The sequence below is a fragment of the Mytilus edulis genome, unplaced genomic scaffold, assembly GCF_963676685.1.
Source record: "Mytilus edulis unplaced genomic scaffold, xbMytEdul2.2 SCAFFOLD_322, whole genome shotgun sequence".
NCBI lineage: Eukaryota > Metazoa > Mollusca > Bivalvia > Mytilida > Mytilidae > Mytilus > Mytilus edulis.
In genome coordinates, this window is record NW_027266989.1 from 1 (window position 1) to 19,725 (window position 19,725).

The window sequence follows — 19,725 nt, forward strand, 5'->3', positions numbered from 1 at the left end:
CATCCATCTGCTTCTACCTCCTATAGGGTTGGAGTTTTGCTTTTTTAGTTAGTTTCCTGTGAAGATGTGGACAGTTTCCACTGACACATGTATGTGTTAGTGTTGATATTTATATTTTGTAAACACACCAGAATTTATCAGATTTTAAGGGGGAAAATCAACTTGATAAAAAATAACGAATAAGAATAATAATCCTTACTTTTCTACATATATTCTAATGTATTTATTGGTACACTGTTCTCTGCATTGAGACAACTGACAGATACAAGTCCTGCTAGATTGAACCTTCTCAGGACAACTGACAGGTACAAGTCCTGCTAGATTGAACCTTCTCTGGACAACTGACAGGTACAAGTCCTGCTAGATTGAACCTTCTCTGGACAACTGACAGGTACAAGTCCTGCTAGATTGAACCTTCTCTGGACAACTGACAGGTACAAGTCCTGCTAGATTGAACCTTCTCTGGACAACTGACAGGTAAAAGTCCTGCTAGATTGAACCTTCTCTGGACAACTGACAGGTACAAGTCCTGCTAGATTGAACCTTCTCTGGACAACTGACAGGTACAAGTCCTGCTAGATTGAACCTTCTCAGGACAACTGACAGGTACAAGTTCAGCTAGATTGAACCTTCTCTGGACAACTGACAGGTACAAGTTCTGCTAGATTGAACCTTCTCAGGTATGCTCTGAGATGGAAGTTTAGATAGCCCTTGAATTTTTACTAGATAACATTTTTGTTCGCTTTGGGGATTCCGTATATCGTCAGATTATCGGAATTCCAATGGGGACTAACTGTGCACCACTTATTGCGGACCTGTTTTTGTATTGTTATGAGTTACAATTTATGACAAAAATAAGCAAAGACCCATTGAAACAACATCTGATAAACAAATTTAATAATACTTTTAGATATTTGGATGATATTTTGGCTCTCAATAATGACGACTTCAGTATGTATATTAATGAAATTTATCCTGTTGAACTTACTTTAAATAAAGCTAATACTAACAATGACCACTGCCCTTTTCTCGATCTTGATATCTATATCACTAATGGAAAGCTGAATACTAAAATTTATGATAAAAGGGATGATTTTTCATTTCCTATCGTTAATTATCCGTTTTTAGATGGTGACGTTCCCTTGTCACCATCTTACGGTGTTTATATATCTCAACTTGTACGATTCGCTCGTGTATGTAACAATGTTTTAGATTTTAACGAGAGAAATCTATGTATTACTAAAAAATTATTACACCAGGGTTTTCGATATCACAAACTAGTCAAAACATTTACTAAATTTTATCATCGGTATAAAGACCATTTATAAATATAGCTCAACATGCAGACTTCTAATACGTTCAGGTATTTCACATCCAATTTTTTATGGAAATATTCTTTATAAAGCACAAAGGTGTCAGTATTCACCTCAGAAACTTACAAAACCTTTGAATAGACTTATTAAGAAGGGATATAATTACGATACTGTTGTCAAGTCATTAAAGATTGCATATTTTGGCGTTAATATTGAGTCACTGATAAGGTCTTTGCATCGGAACTAAACACATTTATTCTAAAAACAGTTGTTGGCATGACACGGGTTATGTTCTTCTCATATATGTTATGATGGTATGATACTAAACCCCTAACGGGAAGGATTGTGCCTGATGTTCATATGATGAAATCATAATCTTTCAGTCAGTTTAATTGAAGTCTGGAGCTGGCATGTCAGTTAACTGCTAGTAGTCTGTTGTTATTTATGTATTATTGTCATTTTGTTTATTTTCTTTGGTTACATCTTCTGACATCAGACTCGGACTTCTCTTGAACTGAATTTTAATGTGCGTATTGTTATGCGTTTACTTTTCTACATTGGTTAGAGGTATAGGGGGAGGGTTGAGATCTCACAAACATGTTTAACCCCGCCGCATTTTTGCGCCTGTCCCAAGTCAGGAGCCTCTGGCCTTTGTTAGTCTTGTATTATTTTAATTTTAGTTTCTTGTGTACAATTTGGAAATTAGTATGGCGTTCATTATCACTGGACTAGTATATATTTGTTTAGGGGCCAGCTGAAGGACGCCTCCGGGTGCGGGAATTTCTCGCTACATTGAAGAACTGTTGGTGACCCGCTGCTGTTGTTTTTTATTTGGTCGGGTTGTTGTCTCTTTGACACATTCCCCATTTCCATTCTCAATTTTACAATTCATTCAAATCTGAAAAGGCTTTCAAGCAATGACCTCATTGATTCAGAATCCTGACACTGTAATGAAATTGTTGATTCATTTCACATTTTTCATGATGGGGGCCTTTATACTTTAACTGACTTTCAAAATGGTGTTTTCTCATTGTTAAAGGGCATATGGTGGCTTATATTTGCTTATTACTGTGTGCCTTATTTTAACACTGGTGAATAGTATCAAATACCACACCTCCTCATTTTTACATAACTAAAAGTACAACAATTCTGCAATAAAAAGTATTCCTCTTTAAAACTAAAGGTGATATCCAACCATCTAAAATCCTTCAACAAAGAAACACAAACGGGCAATCGAAGATTTGGACCTTGACATAATTTATATATGGACCTCTGTCTCTTGCAATTGGTGAAGACTATGTTACCCTTCGGATGTATTTGGTTATTGTATAAATCTTTTTAGGTTTTTGCTGTATTCTTTAAACATTAAAATCAAAAGGTTGGACGGTAAACTAACTTCATCTGCAATTTTATTCTATATGGTTAGATATATCTCAAATGTGGAAGTGGCACAGTTCATGTCGCTTAAGTTACATATCCTGTTTCAAATTTTTATTAGACTGATTTGTTGAGGTTTGTAACTTGATAATTAATCTGACAAAAAGAAATTGTGATATTAATCTATTACGTCAAGTTTCAATTCCATTCAAATTCTAACTTAGATTTGCTTGGACATCTTTCTAAATAGTAAAATAGAAGGTGTGAAATATGAAACAAAGAAATCAATCTGATAAAAATTCAAACAGGTTAAAACTAAATATTGGACTAGGTTTTTACCTATATAAGCTGGTATATTTTAGTGTTGACCAGTTTGAATAAACTTGACAAAAATGTGTGGATATAAAGTCATAATCAATTTGTATGACCCATTAATAGGGGCTTTATGTTTTCTGGTATGTGTATCTGTTCATCCGTCTGTCAACTTTCAGGTTAAAGTTTGGGGTCAAGGTAGTTTTTGAAAGAAGAATATTGAAAGTCCAATCAACTTGAAATTTAGTACATATTTTCCCCATCATATGATCTTTCTAATTTTAATGCCAAATTAGGTTTTTGTCTGCAAATTCACAGTCCACTGAACATAGAAAATGATAAAGCAAGTGGGTAATTCGTGTCCTATGGATACATTTTTGTTTAGTAATGATATATTCACACTCCTAGGAAGAATTAAATGAACTTAAATGAAGTATTTAATCAAGTTAAATTATAATATATAAGATAAATAAAACACTAAAAAGATATGGCACTTTTATTTTCTTACAAAAAGTTTTAAAAAAAACATTGTTGATTAAAATTGCTCACATATGTTATGATATAAAAAAAAAAATAGCACTTTCAACTGCATTTCAGTAATACATTGTATTCATCATATGACTTATTAAAAACTATTGATATATGATTTTATATGGGAATATCATTAGTTAAGACAATCTGATTAGTCTAGAAGATTTGAAGATTACAAGAATGATCATGAGTTGACCTGAGGTCAATTGGTGTAAATGACATATATTTGAACAATAAACTCCTTCTGTGACATAAACACATAAGCATTGTGATATAGAAAATGCATGAATTTGAAAATCTTCTTTTCAATACCTAATAATCATAATATCTATGGATTCAGTAAGTGTTGTAGTTTCTGTAAATTATATACATATGATGTAACTGATTTAACAAATTATTGCATCTAGAAAAGCATTGTTTGATATTGAACACAAAATTGTCTATGCAATTGGAATTTAATGAATGGTTGTCCGTCTTCATGTATTTGCAAGTTTTTGTCTCTTAGTTTCATCATCTCCAATAAATGGACTATTTTGTCTTGCATTATGATAAAGTTGTAATAAGTCCAATGCTTGTGTTGTCTGAGATCTCTCGTCCAGGTGGCGCTGACAAGCTTCCTGTACTGTTTTTGCATAGTTTTCTGTGTCCTGCAGAAGATGTGCCAAATGACCAATCGGCAAATCAACGATCAGCTGAAAAATAAAAATTCAAATAAACCTGAACTTACAGTCAAAACAGAATCAAAGAGCAGATTGCTCTGAGGGATATGATTGCCATTGTTTTCATTGACACATGTATACATTTAGCTGGATAATATTATTTTCAAAACTAATTCAACTGCACATGTAAAATGTAATTTACGTAATCTGAATAGTTACAAAATAGCCAATCCCGGATACAAGTGTATGAACAATATACGTATTGTGTTTAATTTTTGTACTATCAATTCCAAGTTTACTTTTCACAGCAGTCACTGAGATTGAGAGAAGGTATTTCACTTAGTATCTTATCACCTATTTATTTCCTACGTTAATTCTAGGAGGAACCCCATTCCTTACTCTTTAAATATTTAATTTCCTTTGGGTCAGTGGTCATGACTCCTTTCTCGTTCACATTCCTCGGTTTAAATTGCGATCGTTTTTAATATAATACAATGTTTATAGACAGAACGAGTTAATTTTTCTCGACCTGTTGTATAAAATTGACGAAAGTTACTTCCGGAAGGGAGACAACTCGAAACGATAATATGGAAGACTCCATTTCGCCTGAAGGGGTGTTGTAGTTACACCTTAATGATGTGGACTACATTTATTTTAATTTAAATGATTTAAAATAAGCTGTTATCACAGAGATATGTCTCGCCTTTTTGTAATTTTGATTATGCAAATGTTGAAATCAAAATAGCAATACTTTTACATCTTACACAAGTTATGAAAATATTCAAAGTCAATGAACCATTATGACCATTGTCTTATCATAAGTCATTCCCAAATCTAAATACAAACATGAACTAGTAAACTATAGAAAAGTTTCAAAGTCAATAAGAAGTGGTGAGGATATATTATCTCCATGGAAACAATACTTGCAAGTGCCAATAAATTTGCATACCAAATATCATTGACTTAACATTAGCAGTTCATCTTAAACTGATCTAATCACAAACTAATACATGTAAACTAAGATAAGTTTCAAAGTCATTAGACTGTGACATTGACACTTCATAATGTGAGTAACGGTACTTTTCTGTAAGCTTGTAAACATTTTGTATTATTTACCTGTAAATCTTCATTTGATAGTGTTATAATGCAAGTTATATTTTTCTGTAAGCTTGTAAACATTTTGTATTATTTACCTGTAAATCTTCATTTGATAGTGTTATAATGCGAGTTATATTTTTCTGTAAGCTTGTAAACATTTTGTATTATTTACCTGTAAATCTTCATTTGATAGTGTTATAATGTGAGTTATATTTTTCTGTAAGCTTGTAAACATTTAGTATTATTTACAAACCTGTAAATCTTCATTTGATAGTGTTATAATGTGAGTTATATTTTTCTGTAAGCTTGTAAACATTTTGTATTGTTTACCTGTAAATCTTCATTTGATAGTGTTATAATGTGAGTTATATTTTTCTGTAAGCTTGTAAACATTTTGTATTATTTACCTGTAAATCTTCATTTGATAGTGTTATAATGTGAGTTATATTTTTCTGTAAGCTTGTAAACATTTTGTATTATTTACCTGTAAATCTTCATTTGATAGTGTTATAATGCGAGTTATATTTTTCTGTAAGCTTGTAAACATTTTGTATTATTTACCTGTAAATCTTCATTTGATAGTGTTATAATGTGAGTTATATTTTTCTGTAAGCTTGTAAACATTTAGTATTATTTACCTGTAAATCTTCATTTGATAGTGTTATAATGCGAGTTATATTTTTCTGTAAGCTTGTAGACATTTAGTATTATTTACCTGTAAATCTTCATTTGATAGTGTTATAATGCGAGTTATATTTTTCTGTAAGCTTGTAAACCTTTAGTATTATTTACAAACCTGTAAATCTTCATTTGATAGTGTTATAATGTGAGTTATATTTTTCTGTAAGCTTGTAAACATTTTGTATTATTTACCTGTAAATCTTCATTTGATAGTGTTATAATGTGAGTTATATTTTTCTGTAAGCTTGTAAACATTTTGTATTATTTACCTGTAAATCTTCATTTGATAGTGTTATAATGTGAGTTATATTTTTCTGTAAGCTTGTAAACCTTTTGTATTATTTACCTGTAAATCTTCATTTGATCGTGTTATAATGTGAGTTATATTTTTCTGTAAGCTTGTAAACATTTTGTATTATTTACCTGTAAATCTTCATTTGATAGTGTTATAATGCGAGTTATATTTTTCTGTAAGCTTGTAAACATTTTGTTTTATTTACAAACCTGTAAATCTTCATTTGATAGTGTTATAATGTGAGTTATATTTTTCTGTAAGCTTGTAAACATTTTGTATTATTTACCTGTAAATCTTCATTTGATAGTGTTATAATGTGAGTTATATTTTTCTGTAAGCTTGTAAACATTTTGTATTATTTACCTGTAAATCTTCATTTGATAGTGTTATAATGCGAGTTATATTTTTCTGTAAGCTTGTAAACATTTTGTTTTATTTACAAACCTGTAAATCTTCATTTGATAGTGTTATAATGTGAGTTATATTTTTCTGTAAGCTTGTAAACCTTTTGTATTATTTACCTGTAAATCTTCATTTGATAGTGTTATAATGTGAGTTATATTTTTCTGTAAGCTTGTAAACATTTTGTATTATTTACCTGTAAATCTTCATTTGATAGTGTTATAATGTGAGTTATATTTTTCTGTAAGCTTGTAAACATTTTGTATTATTTACCTGTAAATCTTCATTTGATAGTGTTATAATGCGAGTTATATTTTTCTGTAAGCTTGTAAACATTTTGTATTATTTACCTGTAAATCTTCATTTGATAGTGTTATAATGCGAGTTATATTTTTCTGTAAGCTTGTAAACATTTTGTATTATTTACCTGTAAATCTTCATTTGATAGTGTTATAATGCAAGTTATATTTTTCTGTAAGCTTGTAAACATTTTGTATTATTTACCTGTAAATCTTCATTTGATAGTGTTATAATGTGAGTTATATTTTTCTGTAAGCTTGTAAACATTTTGTATTATTTACCTGTAAATCTTCATTTGATAGTGTTATAATGTGAGTTATATTTTTCTGTAAGCTTGTAAACATTTAGTATTATTTACAAACCTGTAAATCTTCATTTGATAGTGTTATAATGCGAGTTATATTTTTCTGTAAGCTTGTAAACATTTAGTATTATTTACCTGTAAATCTTCATTTGATAGTGTTATAATGTGAGTTATATTTTTCTGTAAGCTTGTAAACATTTTGTTTTATTTACCAACCTGTAAATCTTCATTTGATAGTGTTATAATGTGAGTTATATTTTTCTGTAAGCTTCTAAACATTTTGTATTATTTACCTGTAAATCTTCATTTGATAGTGTTATAATGCGAGTTATATTTTTCTGTAAGCTTGTAAACCTTTTGTATTATTTACCTGTAAATCTTCATTTGATAGTGTTATAATGCGAGTTATATTTTTCTGTAAGCTTGTTAACATTTTGTATTATTTACCTGTAAATCTTCATTTGATAGTGTTATAATGTGAGTTATATTTTTCTGTAAGCTTGTAAACATTTTGTATTATTTACCTGTAAATCTTCATTTGATAGTGTTATAATGTGAGTTATATTTTTCTGTAAGCTTGTAAACATTTTGTATTATTTACCTGTAAATCTTCATTTGATAGTGTTATAATGCGAGTTATATTTTTCTGTAAGCTTGTAAACATTTAGTATTATTTACCTGTAAATTTTCATTTGATAGTGTTATAATGTAAGTTATATTTTTCTGTAAGCTTGTAAACATTTTGTATTATTTACCTGTAAATCTTCATTTGATAGTGTTATAATGTGAGTTATATTTTTCTGTAAGCTTGTTAACATTTTGTATTATTTACCTGTAAATCTTCATTTGATAGTGTTATAATGCGAGTTATATTTTTCTGTAAGCTTGTAAACATTTAGTATTATTTACCTGTAAATCTTCATTTGATAGTGTTATAATGTGAGTTATATTTTTCTGTAAGCTTGTAAACATTTTGTATTATTTACCTGTAAATCTTCATTTGATAGTGTTATAATGCAAGTTATATTTTTCTGTAAGCTTGTAAACATTTTGTTTTATTTACAAACCTGTAAATCTTCATTTGATAGTGTTATAATGTGAGTTATATTTTTCTGTAAGCTTGTTAACATTTTGTATTATTTACCTGTAAATCTTCATTTGATAGTGTTATAATGTGAGTTATATTTTTCTGTAAGCTTGTTAACATTTTGTATTATTTACCTGTAAATCTTCATTTGATAGTGTTATAATGTGAGTTATATTTTTCTGTAAGCTTGTTAACATTTTGTATTATTTACCTGTAAATCTTCATTTGATAGTGTTATAATGCGAGTTATATTTTTCTGTAAGCTTGTAAACATTTTGTTTTATTTACAAACCTGTAAATCTTCATTTGATAGTGTTATAATGTGAGTTATATTTTTCTGTAAGCTTGTAAACCTTTTGTATTATTTACCTGTAAATCTTCATTTGATAGTGTTATAATGTGAGTTATATTTTTCTGTAAGCTTGTAAACATTTTGTATTATTTACCTGTAAATCTTCATTTGATAGTGTTATAATGTGAGTTATATTTTTCTGTAAGCTTCTAATCATTTTGTATTATTTCCCTGTAAATCTTCATTTGATAGTGTTATAATGCGAGTTATATTTTTCTGTAAGCTTGTAAACATTTTGTATTATTTACCTGTAAATCTTCATTTGATAGTGTTATAATGTGAGTTATATTTTTCTGTAAGCTTGTAAACATTTTGTATTATTTACCTGTAAATCTTCATTTGATAGTGTTATAATGTGAGTTATATTTTTCTGTAAGCTTGTAAACATTTTGTATTATTTACCTGTAAATCTTCATTTGATAGTGTTATAATGTGAGTTATATTTTTCTGTAAGCTTGTAAACATTTTGTATTATTTACCTGTAAATCTTCATTTGATAGTGTTATAATGTGAGTTATATTTTTCTGTAAGCTTGTAAACATTTAGTATTATTTACCTGTAAATCTTCATTTGATAGTGTTATAATGCGAGTTATATTTTTCTGTAAGCTTGTAAACATTTTGTATTATTTACCTGTAAATCTTCATTTGATAGTGTTATAATGTGAGTTATATTTTTCTGTAAGCTTGTAAACATTTTGTATTATTTACCTGTAAATCTTCATTTGATAGTGTTATAATGTGAGTTATACTTTTCTGTAAGCTTGTAAACATTTTGTTTTATTTACCTGTAAATCTTCATTTGATAGTGTTATAATGTGAGTTATATTTTTCTGTAAGCTTGTAAACATTTTGTATTATTTACCTGTAAATCTTCATTTGATAGTGTTATAATGTGAGTTATATTTTTCTGTAAGCTTGTAAACATTTTGTATTATTTACCTGTAAATCTTCATTTGATAGTGTTATAATGCGAGTTATATTTTTCTGTAAGCTTGTAAACATTTAGTATTATTTACCTGTAAATTTTCATTTGATAGTGTTATAATGTAAGTTATATTTTTCTGTAAGCTTGTAAACATTTTGTATTATTTACCTGTAAATCTTCATTTGATAGTGTTATAATGTGAGTTATATTTTTCTGTAAGCTTGTAAACATTTTGTATTATTTACCTGTAAATCTTCATTTGATAGTGTTATAATGTGAGTTATATTTTTCTGTAAGCTTGTAAACATTTTGTATTATTTACCTGTAAATCTTCATTTGATAGTGTTATAATGCGAGTTATATTTTTCTGTAAGCTTGTAAACATTTAGTATTATTTACCTGTAAATTTTCATTTGATAGTGTTATAATGTAAGTTATATTTTTCTGTAAGCTTGTAAACATTTTGTATTATTTACCTGTAAATCTTCATTTGATAGTGTTATAATGTGAGTTATATTTTTCTGTAAGCTTGTTAACATTTTGTATTATTTACCTGTAAATCTTCATTTGATAGTGTTATAATGCGAGTTATATTTTTCTGTAAGCTTGTAAACATTTAGTATTATTTACCTGTAAATCTTCATTTGATAGTGTTATAATGTGAGTTATATTTTTCTGTAAGCTTGTAAACATTTTGTATTATTTACCTGTAAATCTTCATTTGATAGTGTTATAATGCAAGTTATATTTTTCTGTAAGCTTGTAAACATTTTGTTTTATTTACAAACCTGTAAATCTTCATTTGATAGTGTTATAATGTGAGTTATATTTTTCTGTAAGCTTGTTAACATTTTGTATTATTTACCTGTAAATCTTCATTTGATAGTGTTATAATGTGAGTTATATTTTTCTGTAAGCTTGTTAACATTTTGTATTATTTACCTGTAAATCTTCATTTGATAGTGTTATAATGTGAGTTATATTTTTCTGTAAGCTTGTTAACATTTTGTATTATTTACCTGTAAATCTTCATTTGATAGTGTTATAATGCGAGTTATATTTTTCTGTAAGCTTGTAAACATTTTGTTTTATTTACAAACCTGTAAATCTTCATTTGATAGTGTTATAATGTGAGTTATATTTTTCTGTAAGCTTGTAAACCTTTTGTATTATTTACCTGTAAATCTTCATTTGATAGTGTTATAATGTGAGTTATATTTTTCTGTAAGCTTGTAAACATTTTGTATTATTTACCTGTAAATCTTCATTTGATAGTGTTATAATGTGAGTTATATTTTTCTGTAAGCTTCTAATCATTTTGTATTATTTCCCTGTAAATCTTCATTTGATAGTGTTATAATGCGAGTTATATTTTTCTGTAAGCTTGTAAACATTTTGTATTATTTACCTGTAAATCTTCATTTGATAGTGTTATAATGTGAGTTATATTTTTCTGTAAGCTTGTAAACATTTTGTATTATTTACCTGTAAATCTTCATTTGATAGTGTTATAATGTGAGTTATATTTTTCTGTAAGCTTGTAAACATTTTGTATTATTTACCTGTAAATCTTCATTTGATAGTGTTATAATGTGAGTTATATTTTTCTGTAAGCTTGTAAACATTTTGTATTATTTACCTGTAAATCTTCATTTGATAGTGTTATAATGTGAGTTATATTTTTCTGTAAGCTTGTAAACATTTAGTATTATTTACCTGTAAATCTTCATTTGATAGTGTTATAATGCGAGTTATATTTTTCTGTAAGCTTGTAAACATTTTGTATTATTTACCTGTAAATCTTCATTTGATAGTGTTATAATGTGAGTTATATTTTTCTGTAAGCTTGTAAACATTTTGTATTATTTACCTGTAAATCTTCATTTGATAGTGTTATAATGTGAGTTATATTTTTCTGTAAGCTTGTAAACATTTTGTATTATTTACCTGTAAATCTTCATTTGATAGTGTTATAATGTGAGTTATATTTTTCTGTAAGCTTGTTAACATTTTGTATTATTTACCTGTAAATCTTCATTTGATAGTGTTATAATGCGAGTTATACTTTTCTGTAAGCTTGTAAACATTTTGTTTTATTTACAAACCTGTAAATCTTCATTTGATAGTGTTATAATGTGAGTTATATTTTTCTGTAAGCTTGTAAACATTTAGTATTATTTACCTGTAAATCTTCATTTGATAGTGTTATAATGCGAGTTATATTTTTCTGTAAGCTTGTAAACATTTTGTATTATTTACCTGTAAATCTTCATTTGATAGTGTTATAATGCGAGTTATACTTTTCTGTAAGCTTGTAAACATTTTGTTTTATTTACAAACCTGTAAATCTTCATTTGATAGTGTTATAATGTGAGTTATATTTTTCTGTAAGCTTGTAAACATTTTGTATTATTTACCTGTAAATCTTCATTTGATAGTGTTATAATGCGAGTTATATTTTTCTGTATGCTTGTAAACATTAAGTATTAATTACCTGTAAATCTTCATTTGATAGTGTTATAATGTGAGTTATATTTTTCTGTAAGCTTGTAAACATTTTGTATTATTTACCTGTAAATCTTCATTTGATAGTGTTATAATGTGAGTTATATTTTTCTGTAAGCTTGTAAACATTTTGTATTATTTACCTGTAAATCTTCATTTGATAGTGTTATAATGTGAGTTATATTTTTCTGTAAGCTTGTAAACATTTTGTATTATTTACCTGTAAATCTTCATTTGATAGTGTTATAATGTGAGTTATATTTTTCTGTAAGCTTCTAAACATTTTGTATTATTTACCTGTAAATCTTCATTTGATAGTGTTATAATGCGAGTTATATTTTTCTGTAAGCTTGTAAACCTTTAGTATTATTTACAAACCTGTAAATCTTCATTTGATAGTGTTATAATGTGAGTTATATTTTTCTGTAAGCTTGTAAACATTTAGTATTATTTACAAACCTGTAAGTCTTCATTTGATAGTGTTATAATTGCGAGTTATATTTTTTCTGTAAGCTTGTAAACCTTTAGTATTATTTACCTGTAAATCTTCATTTGATAGTGTTATAATGTGAGTTATATTTTTCTGTAAGCTTGTAAACATTTTGTTTTATTTACCTGTAAATCTTCATTTGATAGTGTTATAATGCGAGTTATATTTTTCTGTAAGCTTGTAAACATTTTGTTTTATTTACAAACCTGTAAATCTTCATTTGATAGTGTTATAATGCGAGTTATATTTTTCTGTAAGCTTGTAAACATTTTGTATTATTTACCTGTAAATCTTCATTTGATAGTGTTATAATGCGAGTTATATTTATCTGTAAGCTTGTAAACATTTTGTTTTATTTACAAACCTGTAAATCTTCATTTGATAGTGTTATAATGCAAGTTATATTTTTCTGTAAGCTTGTTAACATTTTGTATTATTTACCTGTAAATCTTCATTTGATAGTGTTATAATGTGAGTTATATTTTTCTGTAAGCTTGTTAACATTTTGTATTATTTACCTGTAAATCTTCATTTGATAGTGTTATAATGCGAGTTATATTTTTCTGTAAGCTTGTTAACATTTTGTTTTATTTACAAACCTGTAAATCTTCATTTGATAGTGTTATAATGTGAGTTATACTTTTCTGTAAGCTTCTAAACATTTTGTATTATTTACCTGTAAATCTTCATTTGATAGTGTTATAATGCGAGTTATATTTTTCTGTAAGCTTGTAAACATTTTGTTTTATTTACAAACCTGTAAATCTTCATTTGATAGTGTTATAATGTGAGTTATATTTTTCTGTAAGCTTGTTAACATTTTGTATTATTTACCTGTAAATCTTCATTTGATAGTGTTATAATGTGAGTTATATTTTTCTGTAAGCTTGTAAACATTTTGTATTATTTACCTGTAAATCTTCATTTGATAGTGTTATAATGTGAGTTATATCTTTTTGTAAGCTTGTAAACATTTTGTATTATTTACCTATAAATCTTCATTTGATAGTGTTATAATGTGAGTTATATTTTTCTGTAAGCTTGTTAACATTTTGTATTATTTACCTGTAAATCTTCATTTGATAGTGTTATAATGTGAGTTATATTTTTCTGTAAGCTTGTAAACATTTTGTATTATTTACCTGTAAATCTTCATTTGATAGTGTTATAATGTGAGTTATATTTTTCTGTAAGCTTGTAAACATTTTGTATTATTTACCTGTAAATCTTCATTTGATCGTGTTATAATGTGAGTTATATTTTTCTGTAAGCTTCTAAACATTTTGTATTATTTACCTGTAAATCTTCATTTGATAGTGTTATAATGTGAGTTATATTTTTCTGTAAGCTTGTAAACATTTAGTATTATTTACAAACCTGTAAATCTTCATTTGATAGTGTTATAATGTGAGTTATATTTTTCTGTAAGCTTGTTAACATTTTGTATTATTTACCTGTAAATCTTCATTTGATAGTGTTATAATGTGAGTTATATTTTTCTGTAAGCTTGTTAACATTTTGTATTATTTACCTGTAAATCTTCATTTGATAGTGTTATAATGTGAGTTATATTTTTCTGTAAGCTTGTAAACATTTTGTATTATTTACCTGTAAATCTTCATTTGATAGTGTTATAATGTGAGTTATATTTTTCTGTAAGCTTCTAAACATTTTGTATTATTTACCTGTAAATCTTCATTTGATAGTGTTATAATGTGAGTTATATTTTTCTGTAAGCTTGTAAACATTTTGTATTATTTACAAACCTGTAAATCTTCATTTGATAGTGTTATAATGTGAGTTATATTTTTCTGTAAGCTTGTAAACATTTTGTATTATTTACCTGTAAATCTTCATTTGATAGTGTTATAATGTGAGTTATATTTTTCTGTAAGCTTGTAAACATTTAGTATTATTTACAAACCTGTAAATCTTCATTTGATAGTGTTATAATGCGAGTTATATTTTTCTGTAAGCTTCTAAACATTTTGTATTATTTACCTGTAAATCTTCATTTGATAGTGTTATAATGCGAGTTATATTTTTCTGTAAGCTTGTAAACCTTTAGTATTATTTACAAACCTGTAAATCTTCATTTGATAGTGTTATAATGTGAGTTATATTTTTCTGTAAGCTTGTAAACATTTAGTATTATTTACAAACCTGTAAGTCTTCATTTGATAGTGTTATAATTGCGAGTTATATTTTTTCTGTAAGCTTGTAAACCTTTAGTATTATTTACCTGTAAATCTTCATTTGATAGTGTTATAATGCGAGTTATATTTTTCTGTAAGCTTGTAAACATTTTGTATTATTTACCTGTAAATCTTCATTTGATAGTGTTATAATGTGAGTTATATTTTTCTGTAAGCTTGTTAACATTTTGTATTATTTACCTGTAAATCTTCATTTGATAGTGTTATAATGTGAGTTATATTTTTCTGTAAGCTTGTAAACATTTTGTATTATTTACCTGTAAATCTTCATTTGATAGTGTTATAATGTGAGTTATATTTTTCTGTAAGCTTGTAAACATTTTGTATTATTTACCTATAAATCTTCATTTGATAGTGTTATAATGTGAGTTATATTTTTCTGTAAGCTTGTTAACATTTTGTATTATTTACCTGTAAATCTTCATTTGATAGTGTTATAATGTGAGTTATATTTTTCTGTAAGCTTGTAAACATTTAGTATTATTTACAAACCTGTAAATCTTCATTTGATAGTGTTATAATGTGAGTTATATTTTTCTGTAAGCTTGTAAACATTTAGTATTATTTACCTGTAAATCTTCATTTGATAGTGTTATAATGTGAGTTATATTTTTCTGTAAGCTTGTAAACATTTTGTATTATTTACCTGTAAATCTTCATTTGATAGTGTTATAATGTGAGTTATATTTTTCTGTAAGCTTGTAAACATTTTGTATTATTTACCTGTAAATCTTCATTTGATCGTGTTATAATGTGAGTTATATTTTTCTGTAAGCTTCTAAACATTTTGTATTATTTACCTGTAAATCTTCATTTGATAGTGTTATAATGTGAGTTATATTTTTCTGTAAGCTTGTAAACATTTAGTATTATTTACAAACCTGTAAATCTTCATTTGATAGTGTTATAATGTGAGTTATATTTTTCTGTAAGCTTGTTAACATTTTGTATTATTTACCTGTAAATCTTCATTTGATAGTGTTATAATGTGAGTTATATTTTTCTGTAAGCTTGTTAACATTTTGTATTATTTACCTGTAAATCTTCATTTGATAGTGTTATAATGTGAGTTATATTTTTCTGTAAGCTTGTAAACATTTTGTATTATTTACCTGTAAATCTTCATTTGATAGTGTTATAATGTGAGTTATATTTTTCTGTAAGCTTCTAAACATTTTGTATTATTTACCTGTAAATCTTCATTTGATAGTGTTATAATGTGAGTTATATTTTTCTGTAAGCTTGTAAACATTTTGTATTATTTACAAACCTGTAAATCTTCATTTGATAGTGTTATAATGTGAGTTATATTTTTCTGTAAGCTTGTAAACATTTTGTATTATTTACCTGTAAATCTTCATTTGATAGTGTTATAATGTGAGTTATATTTTTCTGTAAGCTTGTAAACATTTAGTATTATTTACAAACCTGTAAATCTTCATTTGATAGTGTTATAATGCGAGTTATATTTTTCTGTAAGCTTGTAAACATTTTGTATTATTTACCTGTAAATCTTCATTTGATAGTGTTATAATGCAAGTTATATTTTTCTGTAAGCTTGTAAACATTTTGTTTTATTTACCAACCTGTAAATCTTCATTTGATAGTGTTATAATGTGAGTTATATTTTTCTGTAAGCTTGTAAACATTTTGTATTATTTACCTGTAAATCTTCATTTGATAGTGTTATAATGCGAGTTATATTTTTCTGTAAGCTTGTAAACATTTTGTATTATTTACCTGTAAATCTTCATTTGATAGTGTTATAATGTGAGTTATATTTTTCTGTAAGCTTGTTAACATTTTGTATTATTTACCTGTAAATCTTCATTTGATAGTGTTATAATGCGAGTTATATTTTTCTGTAAGCTTGTAAACATTTTGTATTATTTACCTGTAAATCTTCATTTGATAGTGTTATAATGTGAGTTATATTTTTCTGTAAGCTTGTAAACATTTTGTATTATTTACCTGTAAATCTTCATTTGATAGTGTTATAATGTGAGTTATATTTTTCTGTAAGCTTGTAAACATTTTGTATTATTTACCTGTAAATCTTCATTTGATAGTGTTATAATGTGAGTTATATTTTTCTGTAAGCTTGTAAACATTTAGTATTATTTACCTGTAAATCTTCATTTGATAGTGTTATAATGTGAGTTATATTTTTCTGTAAGCTTGTAAACATTTTGTATTATTTACCTGTAAATCTTCATTTGATAGTGTTATAATGTGAGTTATATTTTTCTGTAAGCTTCTAAACATTTTGTATTATTTACCTGTAAATCTTCATTTGATAGTGTTATAATGTGAGTTATATTTTTCTGTAAGCTTGTAAACATTTAGTATTATTTACAAACCTGTAAATCTTCATTTGATAGTGTTATAATGCGAGTTATATTTTTCTGTAAGCTTCTAAACATTTTGTTTTATTTACAAACCTGTAAATCTTCATTTGATAGTGTTATAATGCGAGTTATATTTTTCTGTAAGCTTGTAAACCTTTTGTATTATTTACCTGTAAATCTTCATTTGATAGTGTTATAATGTGAGTTATATTTTTCTGTAAGCTTGTAAACATTTAGTATTATTTACAAACCTGTAAATCTTCATTTGATAGTGTTATAATGCGAGTTATATTTTTCTGTAAGCTTCTAAACATTTTGTTTTATTTACAAACCTGTAAATCTTCATTTGATAGTGTTATAATGCGAGTTATATTTTTCTGTAAGCTTGTAAACATTTTGTATTATTTACCTGTAAATCTTCATTTGATAGTGTTATAATGCGAGTTATATTTATCTGTAAGCTTGTAAACATTTTGTTTTATTTACAAACCTGTAAATCTTCATTTGATAGTGTTATAATGCAAGTTATATTTTTCTGTAAGCTTGTTAACATTTTGTATTATTTACCTGTAAATCTTCATTTGATAGTGTTATAATGTGAGTTATATTTTTCTGTAAGCTTGTTAACATTTTGTATTATTTACCTGTAAATCTTCATTTGATAGTGTTATAATGCGAGTTATATTTTTCTGTAAGCTTGTTAACATTTTGTTTTATTTACAAACCTGTAAATCTTCATTTGATAGTGTTATAATGTGAGTTATACTTTTCTGTAAGCTTCTAAACATTTTGTATTATTTACCTGTAAATCTTCATTTGATAGTGTTATAATGCGAGTTATATTTTTCTGTAAGCTTGTAAACATTTTGTTTTATTTACAAACCTGTAAATCTTCATTTGATAGTGTTATAATGTGAGTTATATTTTTCTGTAAGCTTGTTAACATTTTGTATTATTTACCTGTAAATCTTCATTTGATAGTGTTATAATGTGAGTTATATTTTTCTGTAAGCTTGTAAACATTTTGTATTATTTACCTGTAAATCTTCATTTGATAGTGTTATAATGTGAGTTATATTTTTCTGTAAGCTTGTAAACATTTTGTATTATTTACCTATAAATCTTCATTTGATAGTGTTATAATGTGAGTTATATTTTTCTGTAAGCTTGTTAACATTTTGTATTATTTACCTGTAAATCTTCATTTGATAGTGTTATAATGTGAGTTATATTTTTCTGTAAGCTTGTAAACATTTAGTATTATTTACAAACCTGTAAATCTTCATTTGATAGTGTTATAATGTGAGTTATATTTTTCTGTAAGCTTGTAAACATTTAGTATTATTTACCTGTAAATCTTCATTTGATAGTGTTATAATGTGAGTTATATTTTTCTGTAAGCTTGTAAACATTTTGTATTATTTACCTGTAAATCTTCATTTGATAGTGTTATAATGTGAGTTATATTTTTCTGTAAGCTTGTAAACATTTTGTATTATTTACCTGTAAATCTTCATTTGATCGTGTTATAATGTGAGTTATATTTTTCTGTAAGCTTCTAAACATTTTGTATTATTTACCTGTAAATCTTCATTTGATAGTGTTATAATGTGAGTTATATTTTTCTGTAAGCTTGTAAACATTTAGTATTATTTACAAACCTGTAAATCTTCATTTGATAGTGTTATAATGTGAGTTATATTTTTCTGTAAGCTTGTTAACATTTTGTATTATTTACCTGTAAATCTTCATTTGATAGTGTTATAATGTGAGTTATATTTTTCTGTAAGCTTGTTAACATTTTGTATTATTTACCTGTAAATCTTCATTTGATAGTGTTATAATGTGAGTTATATTTTTCTGTAAGCTTGTAAACATTTTGTATTATTTACCTGTAAATCTTCATTTGATAGTGTTATAATGTGAGTTATATTTTTCTGTAAGCTTCTAAACATTTTGTATTATTTACCTGTAAATCTTCATTTGATAGTGTTATAATGTGAGTTATATTTTTCTGTAAGCTTGTAAACATTTTGTATTATTTACAAACCTGTAAATCTTCATTTGATAGTGTTATAATGTGAGTTATATTTTTCTGTAAGCTTGTAAACATTTTGTATTATTTACCTGTAAATCTTCATTTGATAGTGTTATAATGTGAGTTATATTTTTCTGTAAGCTTGTAAACATTTAGTATTATTTACAAACCTGTAAATCTTCATTTGATAGTGTTATAATGCGAGTTATATTTTTCTGTAAGCTTGTAAACATTTTGTATTATTTACCTGTAAATCTTCATTTGATAGTGTTATAATGCAAGTTATATTTTTCTGTAAGCTTGTAAACATTTTGTTTTATTTACCAACCTGTAAATCTTCATTTGATAGTGTTATAATGTGAGTTATATTTTTCTGTAAGCTTGTAAACATTTTGTATTATTTACCTGTAAATCTTCATTTGATAGTGTTATAATGCGAGTTATATTTTTCTGTAAGCTTGTAAACATTTTGTATTATTTACCTGTAAAT

General features: G+C 26.3%; 1 protein-coding gene across 1 annotated transcript in view; it reads right to left on the reverse strand.

Annotated features, from left to right (window-relative positions):
* Positions 1 to 3,487: 3,487 nt before the first annotated feature.
* The window catches only part of LOC139504734 (DNA fragmentation factor subunit alpha-like), a gene marked incomplete at its 5' end in the record, with an annotated part of 41,799 nt that continues 25,561 nt past the window's right edge, over positions 3,488 to 19,725 (reverse strand). The window contains 1 exon segment of the mRNA XM_071294714.1: positions 3,488 to 4,225. Coding sequence (XP_071150815.1) covers positions 4,010 to 4,225 — 216 coding nt within the window.